Raw genomic sequence first — 22665 nt, 5'->3', positions numbered from 1 at the left:
ATGAATATAAATCCAAAACGCGTTAAAACGTGAAAATCCTAGAAGCACAATCGCTCGAGCAACAAGGGGGTGAGAACGGTTGAAAATTCTCTGATCCAAATTTAATGGTTTCGCTTGAGCGTGCAACTGGCGAAGAGCTAGCGAAAATGCGACAACTTTTCCGGTCCATAATTTTGATCTATCCAAGACCAATTCAAATACAATTCCAACACCCACTATAATTTAGGTCACACTACAACAAATCTCCACCATGAGCCAAATTCCAATACAAGGAACTTCACAATAAACATTACTCCACCTCTTCCAAACAAATGACAAATACCAACTAAGTTCAAGCAATGCTCAAACTTAGTAATAAGAAGTGATTTTGTCATTATATTATCAGGATTATTTTTGGTATCAACCTTGCTCACTACAATATTACTATAAGTAATTACTTCACGTACAATATGGTACCTCACATCAATGTTTTTAGTTATTTCATGGAACATTTGATCCTTAATAAAAAAAATAGCACTAGACTATCATAGTTTGCAAGTCATCACTGATTTTACTAATTAATCCCGTCAACCATATAATCTCCTTACATGTCTCTGTAATGGCCATGTATTTTGCCTCTGTTTTAGACAATGCTACTGTATTTTGCTTTTCAGCTGATAGTACATCCTCCAAAGGTAAACACATATCTTGTAAGTGATCTCCTTTTATCAAGATCTCATACATAATCTGAATCTGCATACCCAATTATTCCATTTGTATTTCTTCTAAAATGCAAGAAGCCATTAGTAGAGCCCTTCAGGTATTTGAATATCCACTGTACTATTTTCTAATATTCCTTGCCAAGATTTGCCATGTACCTACTAATTGCACTAACTAAATGTGCTAAATCTGATCTTGTACAAACCATAGTATACATAAGCGAATCAACTGCACTAGAATAAGAAACCCAAGACATGTAATCAATGTCTTTATCTAATTGAGGATATAATCTAGATGATAATTTAGAGTGGGCAGTCCATGGAGTACTGACAGCCTTAGCATTCAGTATATTGTACCTTTGAAGCACCTTCTCAATATACCTATTTTGATTCAAATACAATCTGCCAACCTTTCTATCTCTCAAACTTTTCATTTTAAAAATTTTCTTTACTACACCTAAGTCTTTCATCTCAAACTCCTTACTAAGTTGAGATTTCACATTTTCTGACCTCCGCTTTATCCTTGGCTGCAATGAGCATATCATCAACATATTACAAATATGTGATCGATCCATCATCTCCTCTTTCTAAAGTACACATAACTATCATAATTACTTCTGATGAAACCATGAGTAGTCATGAATGAATTAAACTTTTTGTACCAGTGTCTCGGTGAATACTTTAGTCCATACGAGGACTTTTTTTAACAAGCACACATAATCTTCCTTTTCAGAGGCTATGAAATCCTCTTATTGTAGCATGTAAATGTTCTTCTCAAGTTTTCCTATGCAACAATGTTGTTTTGACATCCATCTGTTCAAGGTCCAAGTCATTCTTTCCCATAATTCCAAATAAAGCCCGAATTAAACTATACTTTACAACCGTCGAGAACACATCTGTAAAGTCAACACTTGGAATCTGACTGTAACCTTTTGCTACCAATTTGGCCTTATACCAAGCATTTTCAGTCCATGATGTTCCTTCTTTCCTTTGAACACCCCTTTGCAGCGAACGACCCTTATAACCTTTTGTAATTTTAGTAAGTTTCGAGTATAATTTTTAATTAATGACTCTATCTTGGTGGAATCCATTTCTTCAGCCACATTTAATGCACACGCAATCAACAAATCTGCTTCCTCATACTTCTGTGAAGGTTCAAATTATCTGTGAACCATGAACCGCGGCAAGTTTGTCAAATACTATGTCTTTATTAATCACTACTTTTCTTATCTCAAGACACGACAATTTATATCCTTCCACATCTGATTTGTACCTAAGAAAGACACTTTCTAGACCTGGGCTCCAACTTTCCATTATCCACATGAGCATAAGCAGGACACCTAAAATCTTCAAATCAGTATAGAAAAAAGGTTTACCAGACCATATCTCTTTCGGTGTCTTTTTCCTAATGGCAGTTGAGGGTGAGCAGTTGATTAGAAAACAAGTTGTGGTAGCATCTTTAGCCTAAAATTAGGCAACCAAGAGTTTGAAAGCATACGTCGAATCTTTTCCATCAAAGTTATGTTCATCCATTCTGCTACACCATTTGTTGAGGAGTTCCGGGCAATATTAAGTATCTTAAGATTCCTTCAGCTCTGCAGAAGCTATTGAATTCATCTAAACAAAACTCTAACCTATTATCTTACATAGATGTTTGATTTGCTTTCTAGTATGCATTTTTATCATTGTTTGCCATTCCTTGAAAGTCCCAAACACATCATTCTTCTGTTTTAAGAAGAATACCAAAATTTTCTTTGAGAAATCATCAATTGCTGTTAACAGATAATAGGCACCTCCTCTTGAAGGTACCCTAGCCTGTCTTCAAAGATCTGAATGAATATATTCAAGTGTTTCCTTAGTGTTGTGTCTTCTTATAGTGAATCTAACTCTCTTTTGCTTTCCAAAAACACAATGCTCGCAGAATTTCATCTTATTGATCTTCTACCCATCAAGAAGTCTTCTTTTACCCAATTCTGCCATGCCATCATCATTCATATGCCCACTTGGGCAAATGCCAAAATTTAGTAACTTTCTCATTAGTCAAAAAAGAAGTAGAGGATGCTGTATCACCTGTACTTGTGGAAAACTATATAGAGTTTTTTCTATCCCTTCATGACAACAAGAGCGCCCTGACTTATCTTCAAAACTCCATTTTCACAAGTATACTTATGACCCTTTGAATCAAGTAAACTTAAAGATATGAGATTTCGCTTCAATTCTAGAACATGTCTAACATCTGTGAGTATAAGTCGAAGCGCAGTGATGTATGCAGCTGAGGCATCCTGACAGATCGGTAGACTTGAACCTTGTTCCTCTGGTAACACCATCGAACATTCTGATTCTGTCCATACCAACTCCGACAATTTTACAAGGAGCATTGTTTCCCATTATCACCGCACCTCTCGAAATTCTCTCATATATTGTAAACTAGTCCCTGTTGGGATATATATAAAAGTACAAGCCGAGTCAAGAACTCGTTCCTCACAAGGTTTGGAATCCATGTTAGAAATCACAAGAAACTCTTCTTCACTTTGCCCATCTTCCAAAACATCAGCTTCTGCCGAGTTAACAACTTGCTTTCTTCTTTCAGTAGCACCAGTAGCTTTATTCCTATTTTTCAAAGAATAGCAATAAGCTCTGACATGTCCCTTCTTCTTATTGTAATGACAAACATTTTCTGCATGTCTAGATTTTGATCTATCCCTTATACTCTTACCAGAGTTTTTATCTTGATTTCTCCCACAAACAATGAGGTCTTCCGCCTAACTTCTATGTCCTCCAGTAAGATGCCTCATTTTCTCCTTAGATAAGAAGGCATCATAAACATCTTCCAAAGTGAGAGTATCCCGACTATAGAAAATAGTATCTCTAAAACTCACATATGGTGGCGACAGAGAATACAACATCAACGCCAAGTCATTCACATCATACTTAACCTCCAATGTCTCCAAATCAATCACGATTTCTTCGAGCATAGTTAAGTGATTATCCAATGACGCGCCTTTGGACATTCGGTGAGAATACAAGTGCTGTTTCAAGTGTAGCTTGATGGTCAAGCTCTTTGTCATACAAAGTTGCTCCAACTTCAACCACAATGCAACGACACTATTCTCTTTGAGGACATCCTAAAAATTTTGATTTGATAGATGTAGATGAATTTAGGTTTAGGCTTTTCGATCCCTAAGCTGGTTTTTGCCTGCGTGCAGGTTGAAGGTATCTTATTAAGCCTACCAAGGCTTTCTCCAAATCCTTCTGTGAGAGAACTACTCACATCTTTATTTGCCATAAAGTAAATCTCGTGTTTCGATCCGGTAACGGAATATCAAACTTCATCATTGTCATGATGAATAATCAACCTAACTCTGATACTTCTTGTTGTGAATTGACTGGAAGATTATGACAATAATGAAGTAAATAAGAAAAATAAAGAACACAAAGATTTACTTGGAAACTTGAGACGAAAAAACCACGGGTAGAGAAGAAGAAATCAATTATAATTAATAGTAATTATGTTTACAAGATTTCAATACTCTCAACTAAGATCTAAAGCACTCAAAATGTTGTGTGTGTGTGTGTGTGTGTGTGTGTGTGTGTGTATATTCTAGAAATCGAGTTGTAGATGAATATGAGCCTAAAATACGTTAAAACGTGAAAAGTCGGGAAGCATCATTGCTCAAGTGGCGTCGAGCGATAGCCCTGTAGCTCGAGCGACAAGGGAGCAAAAAGCGAACGAAAATTCTTGTTCCGAATTTGATGGTTTCACTCTAGTGTGGAGCTGGGGAAGAATTAGCCAAAATGCAGCAACAATTTCCCCAGTCCATAATTTTGATCTATCTAATACTACTTCAAATATCACTCCAATACCCACTAGAATTTGGGTCACACCATAATAGATGTATCTTGTGATTTAACACTAATAAATATGCATCAAATATGAGAAATCTGAATTTAACAAAAAAATTATGTTGAAAGTCTCTTGATATCCTTTAAAAAAAAAAATTTTGTCATTAAAATTGAATATCTTGTAGTGATAGCTTTGAGTCATGCGAACAATAGGCATGTAGGTGAATATTTTGAAAGTATTGAATACATCAAATCATGTGCGCTAATGTTCTAGAAAATACCATATGAATATTGTCTTGTCCAGCGACAGATCTGAACTTTTTGTATTGTGGGGTCAAAAGTTAGTGTAATATAATTAGAAATAATATAATATTAATGAAAATAAGTTAATACACATTTTGATACTTTAAAAATGTCTTATAATTGAATTATAATCAATATTGTGAAATGAATTTTGCTACTTGTATAGTTTTGTTTACCATTTCATTAACAGACATTGAGTAAATTAAATTGTATATATGAAATAAATTAATTGAAATAAAATTCACATTTGATATAGGAAGTAAATGAAATATAAATTTAATGTAAAAGTAATTCGAAAGTAATTCAAATTACATCTAATTTGTAACGATCCTAGAATTTTGATGTCATATTTCATATAAAATTTCCCAATAAAATGATGTAAATTATATTAAAAAATTTATTATGCAAAAATAATAATCATTAATGAAATAATTTAAATTTTTCAAAAAAAGAAAAAAAGAGTTAGACGTCTTTATTAAGGTGTATGTTTGACATGTATTTAACTATTTTCAATATCAATTTGGACAATTTAATATGACTATGATGTAGTTCTCGAAACTAGCTTCTATAACATAGAAGATTTATGGATTCGGATAGTACACGATCATCGACGAATTTTAAAAGTTAGTAATATCATCGAAAATTTCGAAATACTAGTTTGGAAAGACTTATTTTGATACCTCGTACCTTTTGCTACAATTGGTTGTTTTACATGTCATTAACGAGTGAAAAAACTAGATTATGAGCACTTCGAAATGGTTTAAGAATGTAATGTTTTGGTGTGTCAAAGTAAGTCGTAAAAGGGTTAAAACAACTATTTTATGAAAAAATCCAAAAATTTCGAAGGGTCATTTGATTTCACATGACCCATGTGGGTCTGCTCGTGATCTTGTCTAATGTCTCCCTTTTCTTTTAAGGAAAACATCATCTATTAACGTAACAAAATATTGTTAAATTCATGTTATAGCGCTCTCAGAGTGGATGATTCATAGTACATGAAGATCTGATAAGAGGTGGTAATAAATGTTTGGAAGACATAATTTTAATGGTGTGTTTTGGTGCGAGAATATACTAAAAAATATTTTAAAATCTAAGATATAAGGTGTTGATAAAAATGTAAGAAAATCTAAATACGTTAATGAACTCCAAGGTACGAAAAAACGTTATCTTTGAAGAGATGTTTCTCCCCTATTCAACAAAATAATAACTGGGGTATGATAGAAAATCTCTCTCAGGATACAATGGAGGCGTTTGATTCAAATTGTGATTATTTGATCAAACCAAGAAGATACTCGAAAATAACTAATTGATGCCAAGAGAAAGAAGGAAAAATAAATTGTTTAATGTGTTTGCAAATGAGAATTCGTCCAAAATTTATAGAAATTGAGGCAACTGTTTGAATAGGTGTATCCCTTGAAATTCTTGCATACATCTATTAGAAGTGATTGTTAAAAATGAACAGATGCACCTATTCAAAAACTTTAGAAAATAAAATTATCTTTCGGGGCGTTGCCCCCGAGCCCCCGCGAGGGGTGTTGTCCCCTCGACCCACACGACCTGACCAGGTAGGTCGAACCCCGTTGCGCAGCGGCAAACACTAATCTGGGGGGCAAATCATTCGCAAAACAAAAAATTAAATACATGCAAAATGATGAAAAATATCTAACATAAGGCATGATTAATATATTTGTCTTTCTTGGATTAAAAGCGTGTTTGAAAGTGATAATAATGATTTAAATTATAAATAGAAAATTTGAGTGATGAATAAGTGAATAATATTTATGAATTTCTTAAAATGTATGGATAAAAAGAAATATGAATGTGTATAAACAGCTTATATATAGACATTAACAAATACAGAAGTAATCTTCTCCAAATTCTTGTGTTTTCTTTGACACCATTTTCATTTCAACCGATCTCTTTTTCTCAAATTTTCCAAATTAATTTGGTGAGGGAAATGTATTGAGTGGTTGGAAGGATCTCATTACTCTCAACTAAGATTCTCATTTCCAAATTTGATGGTTCGTTCGAGTGTGGAGCTGGCGAAGAGTTAGCGAAAATGCGGCAACAACTTTCCCAATCCATAATTTTGATCTATCCAAGACTACTTCAAATACAACTCCAACACCCATCAGAAATTGGGTCATGCTACATTGAATGTATATCGTGATTTATCACTTATAAATAAGCATCACATATGAGAAATCTAAATTTAACGAAAAAATTATCGGCCATCGACAAATTTTAAAAGTTAGTATATTATCAAAAATTTCGAAATACTAGTTTGGAACGGTTTACTTTGATACCTCATAACTTTTGCTACGATTGGTTGTTTTACACGTCATTAACGAGCGAAAAAAATAGATTATCAGCACTTCGAAATGGTTTAAGAATGTAACATTTCAGTGTGTCAAAGTAGGTCAAAAAAAGGTCAAAACAACTATTTTCTAAAAAAAATCCAAAAATTTCTCAGGGTCATTTGATTTCACATGACCCCACGTGGGTTTGCCCGTGATCTTGTCTGATGTCTCCCTTTTCTTTGAAGGAAAACATCGTTTATTAACGTAACAAAATATTGTTAAATCCATGTTATAGCGCTCTCAGAGTGGATGTTTCATAGTACATGAAGATCTGATGATACGTGGTAATAAATGTTTGGGCGACATAACTTTAATGGTGTGTCTTGGTGCGAGAATATACTAAAAAATATTTTAAAATCTAAGATATAAGGCATGATTAATATATTCATCTTTCTTGGATTAAAAGCGTGTTTGAAAGTGATAATAATGATTTAAATTATAAGTAGATAAATTTGAGTGATGAATAAGTGAATAATATTTATGGATTTCTTAAAATGTATGGATAAAAAGTAATATGAATGTTTATAAACAGCTTATGTATAGACATTAATAAATACAGAAATAATCTTCTACAAATTCTTGCATTTTCTTTTACACCATTTTCATTTCAACCGATCTCTTTTTCTCAAATTTTCCAAATTAATTTGGTGAGGGAAATGTATTGAGTGGTTGGAAGGAATCCATTTCGAAATCATTTTGACCGATTAATTTAAATGAAGGGACATGATTATTTGTAGCTCAGTTGTTCAATTTTTTGGTAGGAGAACGATCTCCAATAAATAACACGGTCTAAATCATTAATTTAATTGAATCTGTTAATTTAATATGGGATGGATAAGAGAGGATTAATAGCGGGATAAAAAAAAAAAAAAAACACGTGTATTATCAACACCAAACACTGTCTTAAAATAATTTTTATCTTATACGATATAATATGGGGTATCAATTGTACACAAAAAGTAGAAATTTTGCATCAATTGTTATATCACTACAAAAGAGATTTAAAAAATTACCTGTCACGCCTTTTAAACATAAGCACAGGTATAATTTGCAGTACTCCTCGGTCTCATACACAAGAAATATAAAAAAGTAGCATGCACAGAAATTATATAAAGTAATTGCATATTTTCTATAAATATTAATTAGAGTAAGGTTCTCGAATTCATATTCTGTTTTTCATCTCCACCTTATTAGTAAAAAAAACATTGATATATTAAGAAGTCAAGCTTCATTAAAGCATTAACGAAATGGAATAATCCCCTCATCCAGGACCACATTGGTCCTAGTTTTCCAGGGCGTCTGGCCCTAGATTTCTAGCACCTCTCTAACGAAATAGTTTATAATTAGCAATATTGACGTGACACATCTCAACAAATCTAATTTAATTCGTGGTTCCTTGATACTAATGTGCCAGCCCAAAATTAGTTTTTGAGGTTGTTCCATGAATTAAATTAAAGGTTGAACTCCAACCTTAAGAATTCCCCACCGTCTCGTCCCTAAAGCATCGGGAGAGAGGTTAATTGTGGGATGTGCCCCAACAGGTCAGAGAACAAGAACTGTCTGTACATTGGTGCCCTTAAAGAGTCTCAATCCATGATTTTTTCAAAAATCAGATTTTTGATAAGGAAAATAATAATAATAATAATAATAATAATAATAATAATAATAATAATAATAATAATAATAATAATAATAATAATAATAAATTATGAAACATGTTGTTGTAAAGTTGATAAAATTTGTGAATTAAGCCCCTGATTGATGCTCATTACCTGAAAATGAAAATGGGAGAATATTATTTTTTAGAAAAATGAATGATTGAAAAAGAAGGAAAAGTTTTCGATTTACGTGTAATATTATTTTATGGAAGATTGTGTGGTTGAAAATAGGAGAGAGAAAAATGAAATGAAATGTAATTTAATTTAATGAGTATCAAACAAGGGCTAAATTAGATTTCTTAGGATGTTGATCCTATTTTTTTAAAATTCATTTTTGTTTCAATCTCATTTTTAATAACACATTTCATGATACTTACAATTTTTATCAACTTTATAACATGTTTCATAATTTATTATTATTATTATTATTATTTTTTTAATCAAAAATCTGATTTTAAAAAAAATTAGATAGAGTCAAATCTATAATGTCATCTTTGCTTAGTACAACTAAATGAAGCCACATTACGTTCTCATTAAGAGTGTGTTTGATTGACATGGAAAATATCACCTAGAAAAGAAAATATTTTCCATCTTTTGTGGAAAATAAAAACCACCTCTACTCAAGGAAAATGTTTTCCTTAAAAACAAGAAAAATTAGGCATATTTTCAAAAGTTGGAAAATGTTTTCCATGAAAAAAATAGAAATCAAATACTTCAAGTGAAAATTTGGATGAAAAACTGATATTTTTCATGAAAAATAAATGTAATCAAACACACCCTAATTGTTTATTGACGCGCGCAAACATACGCACATGGTCCAACCCAAAAATCTAAAATTGAAATACAAAAAGAAATTAAAACTGAAAAATTCATATCCCCCGAAACCGAATTTCTAATAAATTGTAACTGTGTTCTAAGAAAAAAAATAAAGAAAAGAAAGAAGGGCCCAAGTGGGAGGCAGGAAGAAAAAAATTTCTCGTATAGAGAACGTATGAAAGCCTAACGTGGACTCGCTAGAACCCGGCCTAGGTAGCAAAAGACACGGGCCTTTTATTTTATTTTATTTTTTTAAAATTTATTTGTCCTTTTTATTTCTAAAGGTTAAATAAACTCATTAAATTAAAATAATAACTAACAATGGTTTTATTAAAGTAAAAAAAAGGTTGTATATATTAAAATGATTTTTAATGTTTTTTTATATAATATTAAAAACGAAAAATTTCTTCTTACATTTAGACTAATAAGACTCCGTACATGAATTGTCATCTCAAAACCTTAAATATGAATAAGTATCAATCATGTACGTAAGAAGATCTTGTTTAGGTAAAATTTTGAAATTGATACTTTCATTTACGTTCTCTTACTTTTCATGCATGACGATATTTGCAAATTCTACGTTTCTCATTTACCGTAAAAGGTCCAAATGTGATCAAACTTTAAATTTGAGATATGAAAAATTTGTATTTTCTACTCAACCATTAGTAATTTATAAGAATTAAGGAGATCATGCCACGTTATATTTTGAATTGCACTTTACTCATACTTATATACTACTCTTGAACTTGATCTATATTTTAAAACCCTAATTTTAATCAAACAATAATTATTATTACTTTTGCTCTGATTGATTGATAGTGATACATACAAAAGATCCAAGCTTCAATAATTATAAATGTTTAACATTTAAATAGGAAAGTGATCAAAGCTTAGTAAATTGTAAAATTCAAAACGTAAAAATTCTCCTAATTTTAACACAAATAGTCTCTTACTCTTATGTACAAATATAATTTTCTTGTGTCTATAAATCTCTCCACAGTATGTTCTCGATTCGTCATTTCTTTGCACACACATTACCTATTAGTCTATATTTTTTCCAAAACTAATTTTACCACGATTATTATCCTGGCTTTCTTGGTTCAGAAACGTTGTCTTTAAACCCTATATTTCGAATTTAAAACTTAAAATTTAGATAAGCCGACACACAAAATGAAATTATATAAAAATCTTATAAGTTGTCTATATAATATACAACTTATTAATACATCGTTTACAATTGTTGCTAGTTAACAGTTAATAGCAATTCATCAAAAATCAAAATTGCACTTTTCAAGTTCGTAAAGAAGAAGTATAAAAAGAAAAAAACTGAAAAGTACACAACCCCAAAACTGAATTTCAAGTGAATTGATAGTAATATATAACCACAAATAATCCATTGATATGAACTGCATTCTAAGGAGGAGGAGGAGGAGGAGGAGGAGGAGAAATGACCTAAGTGGGAGGCATGAAGAAAAAGTTTCTCATATATGTATGAAAAAGATGATCGATTCTATTTCTAGTTGTCTAATGCGATCTTAGGCCAAAAGGAAACCTAGGTGGCAAAAGGTGCGGGCCTTTTATTTTTATTTTTTGGTGCTTTGTCCTTTTTATTTCAAAAGTTCAATAAACTCATTAAATAAAATTAATAACTAATAATGGCTTTATTAAAATCAATAAAATAATGGTCTTATTAAAACAATTATTAATATTTTTATGGTAATTAAAAATGAAAAACGTTTCATTATGCTTGTCATCTTAAACCTTAAAATTTTGAAAACAATACCTCTATTTGTATATATGTTCGCTTACTTTTCTTGCACGACAATATTTGCAAATCAAACATTTTTCCTTTACTACAAAAGGTCGTAACAATAATAAATGCGATCAAATCTTAAAATTGAGATATGCAAAATTTGAAATTTTCACTCAAATCATTAGTAATTTACAATAATTAAAGATATCATGCCACATTATCTCTTGGATTGCGCTTTTTATACACTTTATAATTAATATACTACTCTCAGACCTGGTCTATATTTTTCAAATTCAAATTATAATATATTAATGATAATTATCATTTGTGATTTAATTGATTGAGAGTAATACATAAGAAAAATAATCCATGCTTCAATAATTATTAGATATTAATAAGAATCAATTTTTCACATACGACAATCCTATCTAGGTAACGTTTTAAAATTGATACATTTATTAATTTTCGTGTTCTCCTAATTTTCATGCACAATATTATTTACAAATGACACATTTTGCCGTAAATGTCATAACAATAATAAATGTGATCAAATCTTAATTTTGAAATATGCTAAATTTGTGTTTTTTGCTCAATCATTGGTAATCTATAAGAACAGCAGAGATCACACCACATAACCTTTTTGAATTGTTCTTTATTCACACGTGTATACTACTCTCGAACTTATTATATATATATATATATATATATATATATATATTAACACGAGATTTCCCTTGATTTTTATCAATGATTTATGGATGCAAACATATTGTCTTTAAACTATGTCGTTATGAAATTCTAAATTTAAAAGTTAATAAACTTACACACAAAATAAAATGATACAAATTGTTATATGTTGCCCATTATTACAACTTCATAACACAAAATTCCTATATTTGGCTATTAACATTTACCTAAAATTCATCAAATATCAAAATTACATATTTCAATGTCATAAAAATGGAAAAATAAAAAATAAAGTCACAACCCCTAAATATTGGCAGCAATATTAGCACCGTATTCTCATTCCCAGAATCTCTATAAATATCCATTTCCGATTACAGTCCCTATACCACTTCCCAGAAACATCTCCCATCATCTTCTCGCTCTACAGATTTTCAATCTCAACACATACATACAAAAATAATTCAACTTATATACATATATTGTATCTATCAGTGTATCTGTCTCTGTGTATATAGATAGGATCGGCGGAATGGCGGGAAATGATTGGATAAATAGTTACCTGGAGGCGATACTGGATGTTGGGCCTGGGATTGATGATGCTAAATCTTCACTGTTGCTCCGGGAGCGGGGCCGGTTTAGCCCAACCCGGTACTTCGTCGAGGAAGTCGTCAGTGGATTTGATGAGACCGATCTCTATCGCTCCTGGGTTAAAGTAAGTATTTGCAGATGTGTATCTCTGTATCTATCTGTATGTGAGTGGAATTTATGTGTTGAATTGAGTGTCGTTGTATGCGACTTATAGGCTCAAGCAACTCGGAGTCCGCAAGAGAGGAACACAAGGCTGGAGAACATGTGCTGGCGGATTTGGAATTTGGCTCGCCAGAAAAAACAGGTCCTTTTTTTTGTTGGATTTTTTTGTAAGTGTTAAGGGTAGAACCCCATGTCCAATAAAGGTGGAAAAGTTAACTGACATATTAAAACTCGGGTCATTAAGATGGAACCTCAAACGCTTATATGTTAGTTAAAATTTCCATCTTTGTTTGACGTGGGGTTCTATCCGCAATAGTAAGTGTATATTTTTATGTGAAATTAAGGGAGAGTGATGAATTGTTTGATGATCCAGTGATTGATTTTACCGTTTAGTAGTAATGGAAGAGAATGGCATAATGGAAATTCAGTGCAGTTGAATGAAATTTTCAATGTCAAAGTTCTCTTGTCTTTTGAGAGAAACTGAAGGAAAAATTTCCTTCTTTGGCAATCTTTTTCAACTGTGATATTTATAATGCATATCAACTTCATTTCTTTATTTTCTCCATTCTCCACAATGCAATTGATAATCCTTACACACCTTTTTGATTTATGGAATCTTGAAATGCTTGTACAAGTTTTATGCTATTTTGTTTGTTCTCTAACCATTTATACTCTGCTGCATTGTCATTGTTGCTTTTGCTGACAAATAATCAATGCATGCAGCTTGAGGGAGAGGAAGCACAGAGGACAGCCAAACGCCGTCTTGAACGTGAAAGAGGTCGCAGAGATGCTGTTATGGATATGTCCGAAGACTTATCTGAGGGAGAGAAAGGAGATACAGTTGGTGATATATCTGCTCATGGTGAAAGCAATCGGGGTCGGTTGCCTAGAATTAGTTCTGTCGATACTATTGAGGCCTGGGCTAGTCAACAAAAGGGGAAGAAGATTTACATTGTATTGATCAGGTATGAAGAAAAACTCTTACTATGATGAAACGGAGTTGGAATTATATAAACTTGGTTTATGGCGCTATTTTTATGCACCAATAAGGTGATACTGTCCAGAGTTTCATACTTCTCTTGTGAAATGATTGTTAATTAATATCGCACTTCTATAATCTTGTGCATATGACTTCTCCCGCAACTGAAGAGATCATAGAAGTTTGTGTACATGTTGATGTAGAATTTTCTTAGTTAATGCCACTATGTGAAGATGATGATCCAGAGAGAGATAAATTAGAAAACATAGTTAGATATACATTACTTATTCTTAATGCTAGCTTTTGTGCAGTCTTCATGGACTGATACGTGGTGAAGACATGGAGCTTGGCCGTGACTCTGATACTGGCGGTCAGGTAGGATTTATCAAGGATTTTGAATCTCATTCACATCTCTAAATTCATTGTTCTTGTCAATACATTAATGTTGCCTTATGTCATCGTAAGTTATGTATTGATAGATCCTAATTAATTCTCACTTGAGTCCGTATATGAGGTTATTTTTGCGAACAAAATGAATTTTTCTTTTTTCGGTATGTTTTCATTCAGGTGAAGTATGTTGTTGAATTGGCAAGGGCTCTAGGTTCAATGCCTGGCGTATACCGTGTTGATTTGCTTACCAGACAAGTCTCAGCACCAGGTGTAGACTGCAGTTATGGTGAACCCACAGAGATGCTGCCTCCTAGAAATTCAGAAGGTTTAATGGATGAGATGGGGGAGAGTAGCGGTGCTTATATCATTCGAATTCCTTTTGGACCAAAAGATAAATATATTCCAAAAGAACTACTGTGGCCATATGTTCCTGAATTCGTTGATGGTGCTCTTAGCCACATAATACAGATGTCCAAGGTTCTAGGTGACCAAATTGGTAATGGACATCCAGTCTGGCCTGTTGCTATACATGGGCATTATGCAGATGCAGGTGACTCCGCTGCTCTTCTATCCGGTGCTCTGAATGTGCCTATGCTTTTCACTGGTCATTCTCTGGGCCGAGATAAGCTAGAACAGCTTTTGAGACAAGGCCGACTGTCGAGGGATGAGATAAATTCAACGTACAAAATAATGCGTAGAATAGAGGCGGAAGAATTATCCCTTGATGCCTCTGAAATAGTCATAACTAGCACAAGACAGGAGATAGAGGAGCAGTGGCGTTTGTATGATGGTTTTGATCCTATACTAGAGCGTAAACTACGTGCTAGAATCAAGCGCAATGTTAGCTGCTATGGAAGGTCCATGCCTCGCATGGTTGTAAGTACCAAATCACTAGTTTCATGACATATGTTTTATATCATGTTCAATGTTTTGCAAAACCCTCAATTCCAGTTTGTTAGAAATACCATTTTCTTTATTATTTGTTTTCAGCCTTTGATAATCATTTTTCTTTTGAAAAAAAATTTATATTATGCTGGGTGAAAAAAGATAAGCTGGCTGATCTTGAAGTTAGGTTTCCTGGTCACGATTTTACTGAACGATGATGTTCTTACAATTTATTTGATCAAATGGTTTCTATTTCCTATCTCTTTAAAGTATTACGACTTGGCCTAACCATTCAATTTTTGGAAAATGAAGCTATATTTTTTCTTTTTTCAATTCAATTGTTTGTTAACCTTGTCATCTACTTCTATTCTGTGTTTCAGATAATTCTGGTTGTCTAGCATGAAGTTGTTATCTTTCATTTCATAGAATTGTAGGACTTTCGGTTTTGTGTTTTATCCCCGAGGCAGTTATGCATTTGAATTCCTTGCAATTTAACTGAGAGCAGGGGTACCTGCTTGCAGGTAATTCCACCTGGGATGGAATTTAATCACATTGTTCCCCACGAAGGTGACATGGATGCTGAAACAGAAGTGAATGAAGATGGAAAGTCACCAGACCCTCCTATTTGGTCAGAGGTTTGATCAATATACAAAACACTCATTTAGCAACAACTCACGATTTCAACTTCTGTGCATTATATTGTCCCACAAAATCTGATCTCTCTTTTCTACCATTGCTAAATTTCGATGCGGTATCTGACATTGATATTACAAGCAGATAATGCGGTTCTTTTCAAACCCAAGGAAGCCTATGATACTTGCACTTGCCAGGCCCGATCCAAAGAAAAACCTAACAACCTTGGTTAAATCATTTGGTGAATGTCGACCATTAAGAGAGCTTTCTAACCTTGTATGTATGAAAGCACAACAGTATATGCATACTCGATACTTTCTCTTCATTGAGTGGAGTAGGTATACCAGTCTTGCCATTTAACATACTTCTTGCTTTAATAACTTGCAGATGTTAATAATGGGTAACCGAGACAATATTGATGAGATGTCAAGTACGAATTCTTCTGTTCTTTTGTCAATCCTTAAGTTGATTGATAAGTATGATCTCTATGGGCAAGTGGCATATCCTAAACATCACAGGCAATCTGATGTTCCTGACATCTACCGTCTGGCAGCAAAGACGAAGGTATTCATTCTCATATTTCTTTTGTAGATCGGGTATTTGAGTTTGTCTGTGTATTCATATGACCATTGATGTCAAATTTGACTGATTCAAAAGGTCTGAACTGGAATTGAGTCAGCAAGAATAGGTTCCTTTCTAATATTTGCTTGGTCATCTCAATAATGTATAAGCACTCAAACTCCGCTAAATGAAGCTTTGTCATTTTTGGTGTTCCAAAGTGGGCTTGAACTATGCCAAGAACAGTTACCAGACCCGACTGGTCATTAACCCAGATCACTTATTAAACTGTTGGGACATTGGTTTAACCAGTGGTTATTGCTAAACCTTATATCAAAAGAAAATATATTTTAATATAAAACGCTATATATATACTAGTTTATATTACATTTTGAACTCTTTAAATGATCTGAAATATTTTTCTTGAAACTTTTCATTTTGAAACACATAAATTTATAAAGCTAAATGTCCACGTTGGCATAGTGGTAAAAGCACCATATGCAGATTCAGTGGTAACATGGTTCAAGCATGTTTCAATATTCTCTTATGTGCTTGCTGTTCAAAATCATTGTCGTCTGAGCTCTAATCTAAATTGCTTGTTAGGAATGATTATCAGTTCATTTGTGTCCCAGTTCGTGCCTAGTATTTTATAGAATACAATGGTATTGCTTGAGGAGCAGTTTTAGTCTCGTCATTGGATGTGTACCTAGAAGATAAAATCTACGGAGTGTATAACTTTACAAAATTGTTAACGGGTGGTCAGTTTGTTTTTATCTCGTTTCATTGTGAAGTGGGAGTCTTATATTGAAGCTTCATTAGTCTGCACATAGCAAGATAAAATCTACGGTGTGTAATTTTACAAAATTGTTAACACGTGGTCAGTTTGTTTTTATCACGTTTCATTGTTGAGTGGGAGTCTTAAATTGAAGCTTCATTTGTCTGCTGTATGTGCCCTTTCATCCCCCTGCCCCCCGGCCCTTCACACAATCCCTCTTTCCAAATGAATTTAGAAATTTCCAAATATGCCTATTCCCTTGTTAAAATCATTTATTTTTTATTAATCCATGAGGAAAATAAGGTGGGATGTGATTTGCCAATCCACTTGCTTCTTTTCTCATTGATATTCAATAATTATGATTGATCTCACCACTCTTGTTAAGTGACCTATTAAGTGTCCTGAATCGTCTAATTTCTAATATTTACTATCCTTTTCTGGGATGCTTTGACAGCAGGCATCCACTTATCACAAAAAAATAACTGAGATAGAAATAATAAAGAAACTATCTTTATTCCAGCTGATTAAACCATATTCATAGTCTAACCTTTTTAGAAAAACTTGTACGCACCATGATGACAAAATTGAAGGACCTTCCTTCTCTCATTTAAGGGCTGTTGTTATTTCTTGCATAATGAAGTAAGATACTGCTATTTTATGTGTTGTGTAGACTATTATAAGCATACTGAAGTGGCATCGGTCCTTTGATTAAAACCAATGTTGTCAAAACCAGGCTGGACATTGATATGGAATGGTAAAAGGTCAAGGGTGTCAGAAGGTTCAACCAGGGAAGTCAGTGTGTACATGTGTATATGTATAAATATATTCATTTTTATCAATATGAAAAAGTTGTATGGTTCACTGGGTTTCATTCGGGTCTTTTAGCATTGAAAAAAATTTATGATGTTTGCTTGTGTACTATAATCCTTTTATGCACAAAATAAAGAAATAGTTGATCAGTGAATCATAGCTGAAAATTGGAGTTTGGCGGATATTGTGAGTTTACGTTTTGTAAGGGGTTAAACTGTTGGGCTGTTTGTCTAATTTTGTTAGGCTGGAAGATCTTAGCCATTTTATGAATTTTGTGAATGACATAGCTTAATCTCATTATGAGACATACTTGAATGTACCATTATCTTTAATGCTAGTGAGAAAGGTATTTTCCCAACATTTCATCCAAATGCCATCTGCCAATATATTCCCAAGAAGTTGCAGAAATGAACAGCAGCGTAAAAACGCTCAGTAACAAGCCCTTGCCGTTCCTTGAAATTCATGTTAGAATGTAACTTACATCTTCTACAGTAGCAGATGCACATCACTGGGTCTCAGCTCCAGAGCACCAAGATGAAGGCCCATTAAGTTGAGTTCGTACTCAAATTGATGCAATAATACTCTGGCTTTAAAATCCCAAGGCAAACTGGCATAATAGTTCATGTGAACTGCAACTAGCATAATAGTTCATGGCTTCATGCTAAAAGAAACTGCCATTGTATTGCATATTGATATTCCTGCTCATATATGTGAGTTAATTATTGCACTCGTGTATGAACAGTAGCACCATCTTTGACATACCCATGCTTGGTGGAATTTGTTATGTAATACTACTACTAGTGAAACTTCGCTGGGCATAATTTAATCTTGTTTTGACAGGGTGTTTTCATCAATCCAGCTTTTATTGAGCCTTTTGGACTTACTCTAATTGAGGTACGCATTTTGTTTATATGCATGTCAAGCTTTGGCCGTATTATTTTGTTCGGCTAACCAGTCTAACTTCGTCTCCATTAAACAGGCTGCTGCACATGGTCTACCCATTGTTGCCACGAAAAATGGTGGTCCTGTGGACATACACCGGGTATTTCTACTCTTTTTTCTAATAATAAAGTAATACGGAGTTTATTGGTTACCATTGTCTCCTGAAGATCAAATGTCCGACACTGATTTTTTATTTTTGTCGCAGGTTCTTGACAATGGTCTCCTTGTTGATCCCCATGATCAGCAGTCCATTGCTGATGCTCTTTTGAAGCTGGTTGCGGACAAGCATCTCTGGGCAAAGTGCAGAGCAAATGGACTAAAAAATATTCACCTTTTCTCTTGGCCAGAACACTGTAAAACATACCTATCTAAGATAGCAGGTTGCAAACCTAGGCAACCACGTTGGTTGAGAAATGATGATGATGAAAATTCGGAATCGGATTCACCAAGTGATTCCTTGAGAGATATACAGGACATCTCCTTGAACTTAAAGTTCTCTCTCGATGGAGATAAAAATGAGAGCCAAGAAAATGTTGATGAGTCTTTAAACCCTGAAGATTGTAAAAGTAAGCTAGAAAATGCTGTTTTGTCGTGGTCTAAGGGTGTTCTGAAGAGTGCACAGAAATCTGGAACCACTGATAGAGGAGAACAGAACTCTGCTGCCAGTAAGTTCCCAGCATTGAGGAGGAGGAAACATATTTTCGTGATTGCGGTGGATTCTGAGACAAGTACAGATCTTTCTGAAAGTGTTCGGAAGATATTTGAGGCTGTAGAGAAGGAAAGGACTGAAGGATCAATTGGATTTATATTAGCTACATCCTTCAATGTCAGAGAATTACGTTCTTTTCTGAGTACAGAGAGCTTAAACCCTACCGATTTTGATGCATTTATTTGCAATAGTGGTGGCGATCTTTATTATTCGTCTCTTCATTCAGATGATAACTCCTTTGTAGTGGACTTGTATTATCATTCACAAATTGAGTATCGCTGGGGTGGTGAAGGTTTGAGGAAGACTTTGGTGAGATGGGCATCTTCTATAACAGATAAGAAGGGAGAAAAAGAAGATCACCTCGTCGTTGAAGATGAAAAGACTTCAACTGACTACTGCTATTCTTTCAAAGTTCGGAAGCCTGGAGTGGTAAATCTATTTATTACATACCATTCTTTTTCTGATCTCTTTTGTGTTTAGAGCGTTTCTTGGTGCCAACTTGAGACTGTAATGCAGTTTTAGTGTCTCATTTCGTTGTACTATGGTCTACTAGGAGTACAAGAGCTAATTCTAATCACTTGATAATGTTATTCTCTTGCAGGTTCCCCCTGTGAGGGAAATAAGGAAGATAATGAGAATTCAGGCTCTACGCTGTCATGTTATATATTGTCAAAATGGAAGTAAGATTAATGTAATTCCAGTACTGGCCTCTCGTTCCCAAGCACTCAGGTAAAATTTCTATTGGTAATTTGGGCAAGCATTTGTTTTATTAAATCTATAGTAGTAGTTTGAACTACTGTCTTTTGTTGATCTGCATGTCACACAGTCTAAGAAGCTTTTGTCTGATATTGGAGTCTCTTTAGAATTCCCTAATATATCACGTGTCTGTGTGAAACATTTCACTGTTTGCTGAATGGTATCAAGAATAGTTTAGTATCAGAGGTAGCATACCTTGTAAACTACTAAAAAAGTTCTTATTGCATTTGATACTAATGGACTCTTGGTGCTTTAAGCCGAATCATGCGCATCTATATTATCAGGAATTAACATGTACGTTGGTCTGTAGGTATTTATATCTTCGTTGGGGCATGGACTTATCTAAGGTTGTGGTTTTTGTTGGGGAAAGTGGGGACACGGACTATGAAGGATTGCTTGGTGGTATACACAAGTCTGTAGTACTAAAAGGAGTTTGCAGCAGTGCGAATAACCAACTCCATGCTAACAGAAGCTACCCTCTTACAGACGTCATAGCTCTCGACAGTCCCAACATTGTTCGGACAACTGAAGTATGTAGCAGTGCTGATCTACGGGGCTCCTTGGACGAGCTCGGGGTCCTTAAGGGCTGAAAATATCAACTTAACTGTACTATGTGAGTTCAGCCTAAAATAAAATCTTTGAATTATCTCAAGTATGTTCCTAGTGTTGCATTGTGAAAACTTTATATAATTTCAAGATTGATTTGAAATCCTTGTGAATGACACTATTCTTGCTCTTTTTGGAGGAAAAGAAACACTGATTAGTGCTATAAACAGTTGAAACTTTTCTTTTGCTATAAACAGTTGAAACTTTTCTTTTGCTATAAACAGTTGAAACTTTTCTTTTGCTATAAACAGTTGAAACTTTTCTTTTGCTATAAACAGTTGAAACTTTTCTTTTGCTATAAACAGTTGAAACTTTTCTTTTGCTATAAACAGTTGAAACTTTTCTTTTGATGCAACGCAAAGGAAATTGCTATAAAGAAGATACGATTCAGTTGAAGAGCTTTCCCAAGAAGAAAAGGTGACAAATTAGTTAAAATTCATAGGGTATAATTCACAGAGACCTCAGCCAGCAGATTACATATTTCGGACTTGCAAAATCAATCCTTTTAAGCTAATACACATGTTTCAGCTACCAGTGTGGTAAAATCAATCAAATTAATCTATCAACGAAAGTTGAAGTTCACTATACTATGTAACATTAAAAGATTTAACATATTGCTGTTAAGTTGTGGATCCTAATTATTGCCCCTGTGAGGAGCCAATGATTTGAACTCTTGGAGTTTGCCCTAATTTGTCTTGTAAATATTAGGGTCTTATATTATCATCAAAAGAGAGAGATTTTAGAGAAGATAGGATACGCGATTTTATCTTGTAAATTACTTTTTATCATAGCGAGTTACTGCAGTTGGGGAAGAGGACGTAGTCCTATGTTTGAGATAATCTTTTATAAATCTTGCGCGTTTCTTGTGTGTCTATTTTTCTTTCTTCAATTTAATTGCTTTCGATGGTATAGAATTAGAGTTTTTAATTCTCAAACGTTGCTAGAAATTTTGTTGATAGGTTAGATGAGTACTTCTTCCAACTCACACATGAGATGAATATTGGTGAGTGGATGAGAATTGTCATGACTGCTTCAAGATTGCTTGCTAATGCACCTTCGATTATCCAAACGAGAGCCAAGACACTGAAAATGTTAGCTACATGTTATCTCAGACTGAGCATTGCTTCCGCAAGAAAATATTATGTGACGAGTTATGTGATTGAGTGCCAGAGGAATGACATAAAATGGGAGAACATGTCAGCATTAATTTCGAGTAAAATTTATATGTAATTGTGTTAATCAGCTTTAATTTGTTTCAATTAAATGGACCGAATTCACTTTAGTTTTACATCGAGTCATTAAACTTCAATTTGATTTGAAATTATCTCATTGAACTCTAATTTAGTTACAAATTTGAAAACTCTTTCACCTTCCATCTCCCAAATTGATGAAACTTGATTAATTGATAGCCATGCCATATTGGATCGTCCATGAAATATTTGCGTGGTATGCCAATTTACCACTATGTGATATCACAAAAGTACTTTTGTTTTCTGGAAAAAAAAAATGTCAAGAAACTATTATTTTCATAAAGCATGCATATTAACATTTTAATTGAAAGGCATTGCCATAACCTTGTTTTACAATTTTTGTTTCTACGTCAGATAGTTTACACGTGAAAATCAATTATGTTAAGACTCACAACTAAGCAATTTCTGTCAATTTGGGGAACGTTAGGTAACAAAATGTTACAAAGTGGTGAAATTTGAAAATACAGTGACCCATTCGAGACAAAAGTTTGATGATCCAATTAA

At 33.6% G+C, this 22665-nt stretch overlaps 1 protein-coding gene across 1 annotated transcript; it reads left to right on the top strand.

Moving 5' to 3' along the window:
• The first annotated feature begins 12457 nt into the window (after positions 1–12457).
• LOC111399373 (probable sucrose-phosphate synthase 1) lies at positions 12458–21097 on the top strand. Its single transcript, XM_023026643.1, has 13 exons — positions 12458–12830; positions 12921–13010; positions 13592–13833; positions 14159–14222; positions 14415–15113; positions 15644–15757; positions 15900–16031; positions 16143–16319; positions 18739–18792; positions 18878–18940; positions 19046–19978; positions 20151–20278; positions 20616–21097. Exons 1-13 carry the CDS (start codon positions 12648–12650, stop codon positions 20893–20895), a joined length of 3159 nt encoding a protein of 1052 aa, XP_022882411.1. The 5' UTR covers positions 12458–12647; the 3' UTR covers positions 20896–21097.
• Positions 21098–22665: the final 1568 nt, after the last annotated feature.

This window comes from Olea europaea, chromosome 9, assembly GCF_002742605.1.
Source record: "Olea europaea var. sylvestris chromosome 9, O_europaea_v1, whole genome shotgun sequence".
NCBI classification, from domain to species: domain Eukaryota; kingdom Viridiplantae; phylum Streptophyta; class Magnoliopsida; order Lamiales; family Oleaceae; genus Olea; species Olea europaea.
Note: the sequence above shows the minus strand (reverse complement) of the source record. Positions and strands in the feature narration are given on the sequence as shown.

Bases quoted from the DNA above. Each gene is read 5' to 3' on its own strand.
- LOC111399373 (XM_023026643.1), top strand. From the start codon at position 12,648: ATGGCGGGAAATGATTGGATAAATAGTTACCTGGAGGCGATACTGGAT. The intron at 13,011-13,591 runs GTCCTTTTTTTT...CAATGCATGCAG, and splicing joins TGGCTCGCCAGAAAAAACAG to CTTGAGGGAGAGGAAGCACA. The intron at 13,834-14,158 runs GTATGAAGAAAA...GCTTTTGTGCAG, and splicing joins ATTTACATTGTATTGATCAG to TCTTCATGGACTGATACGTG.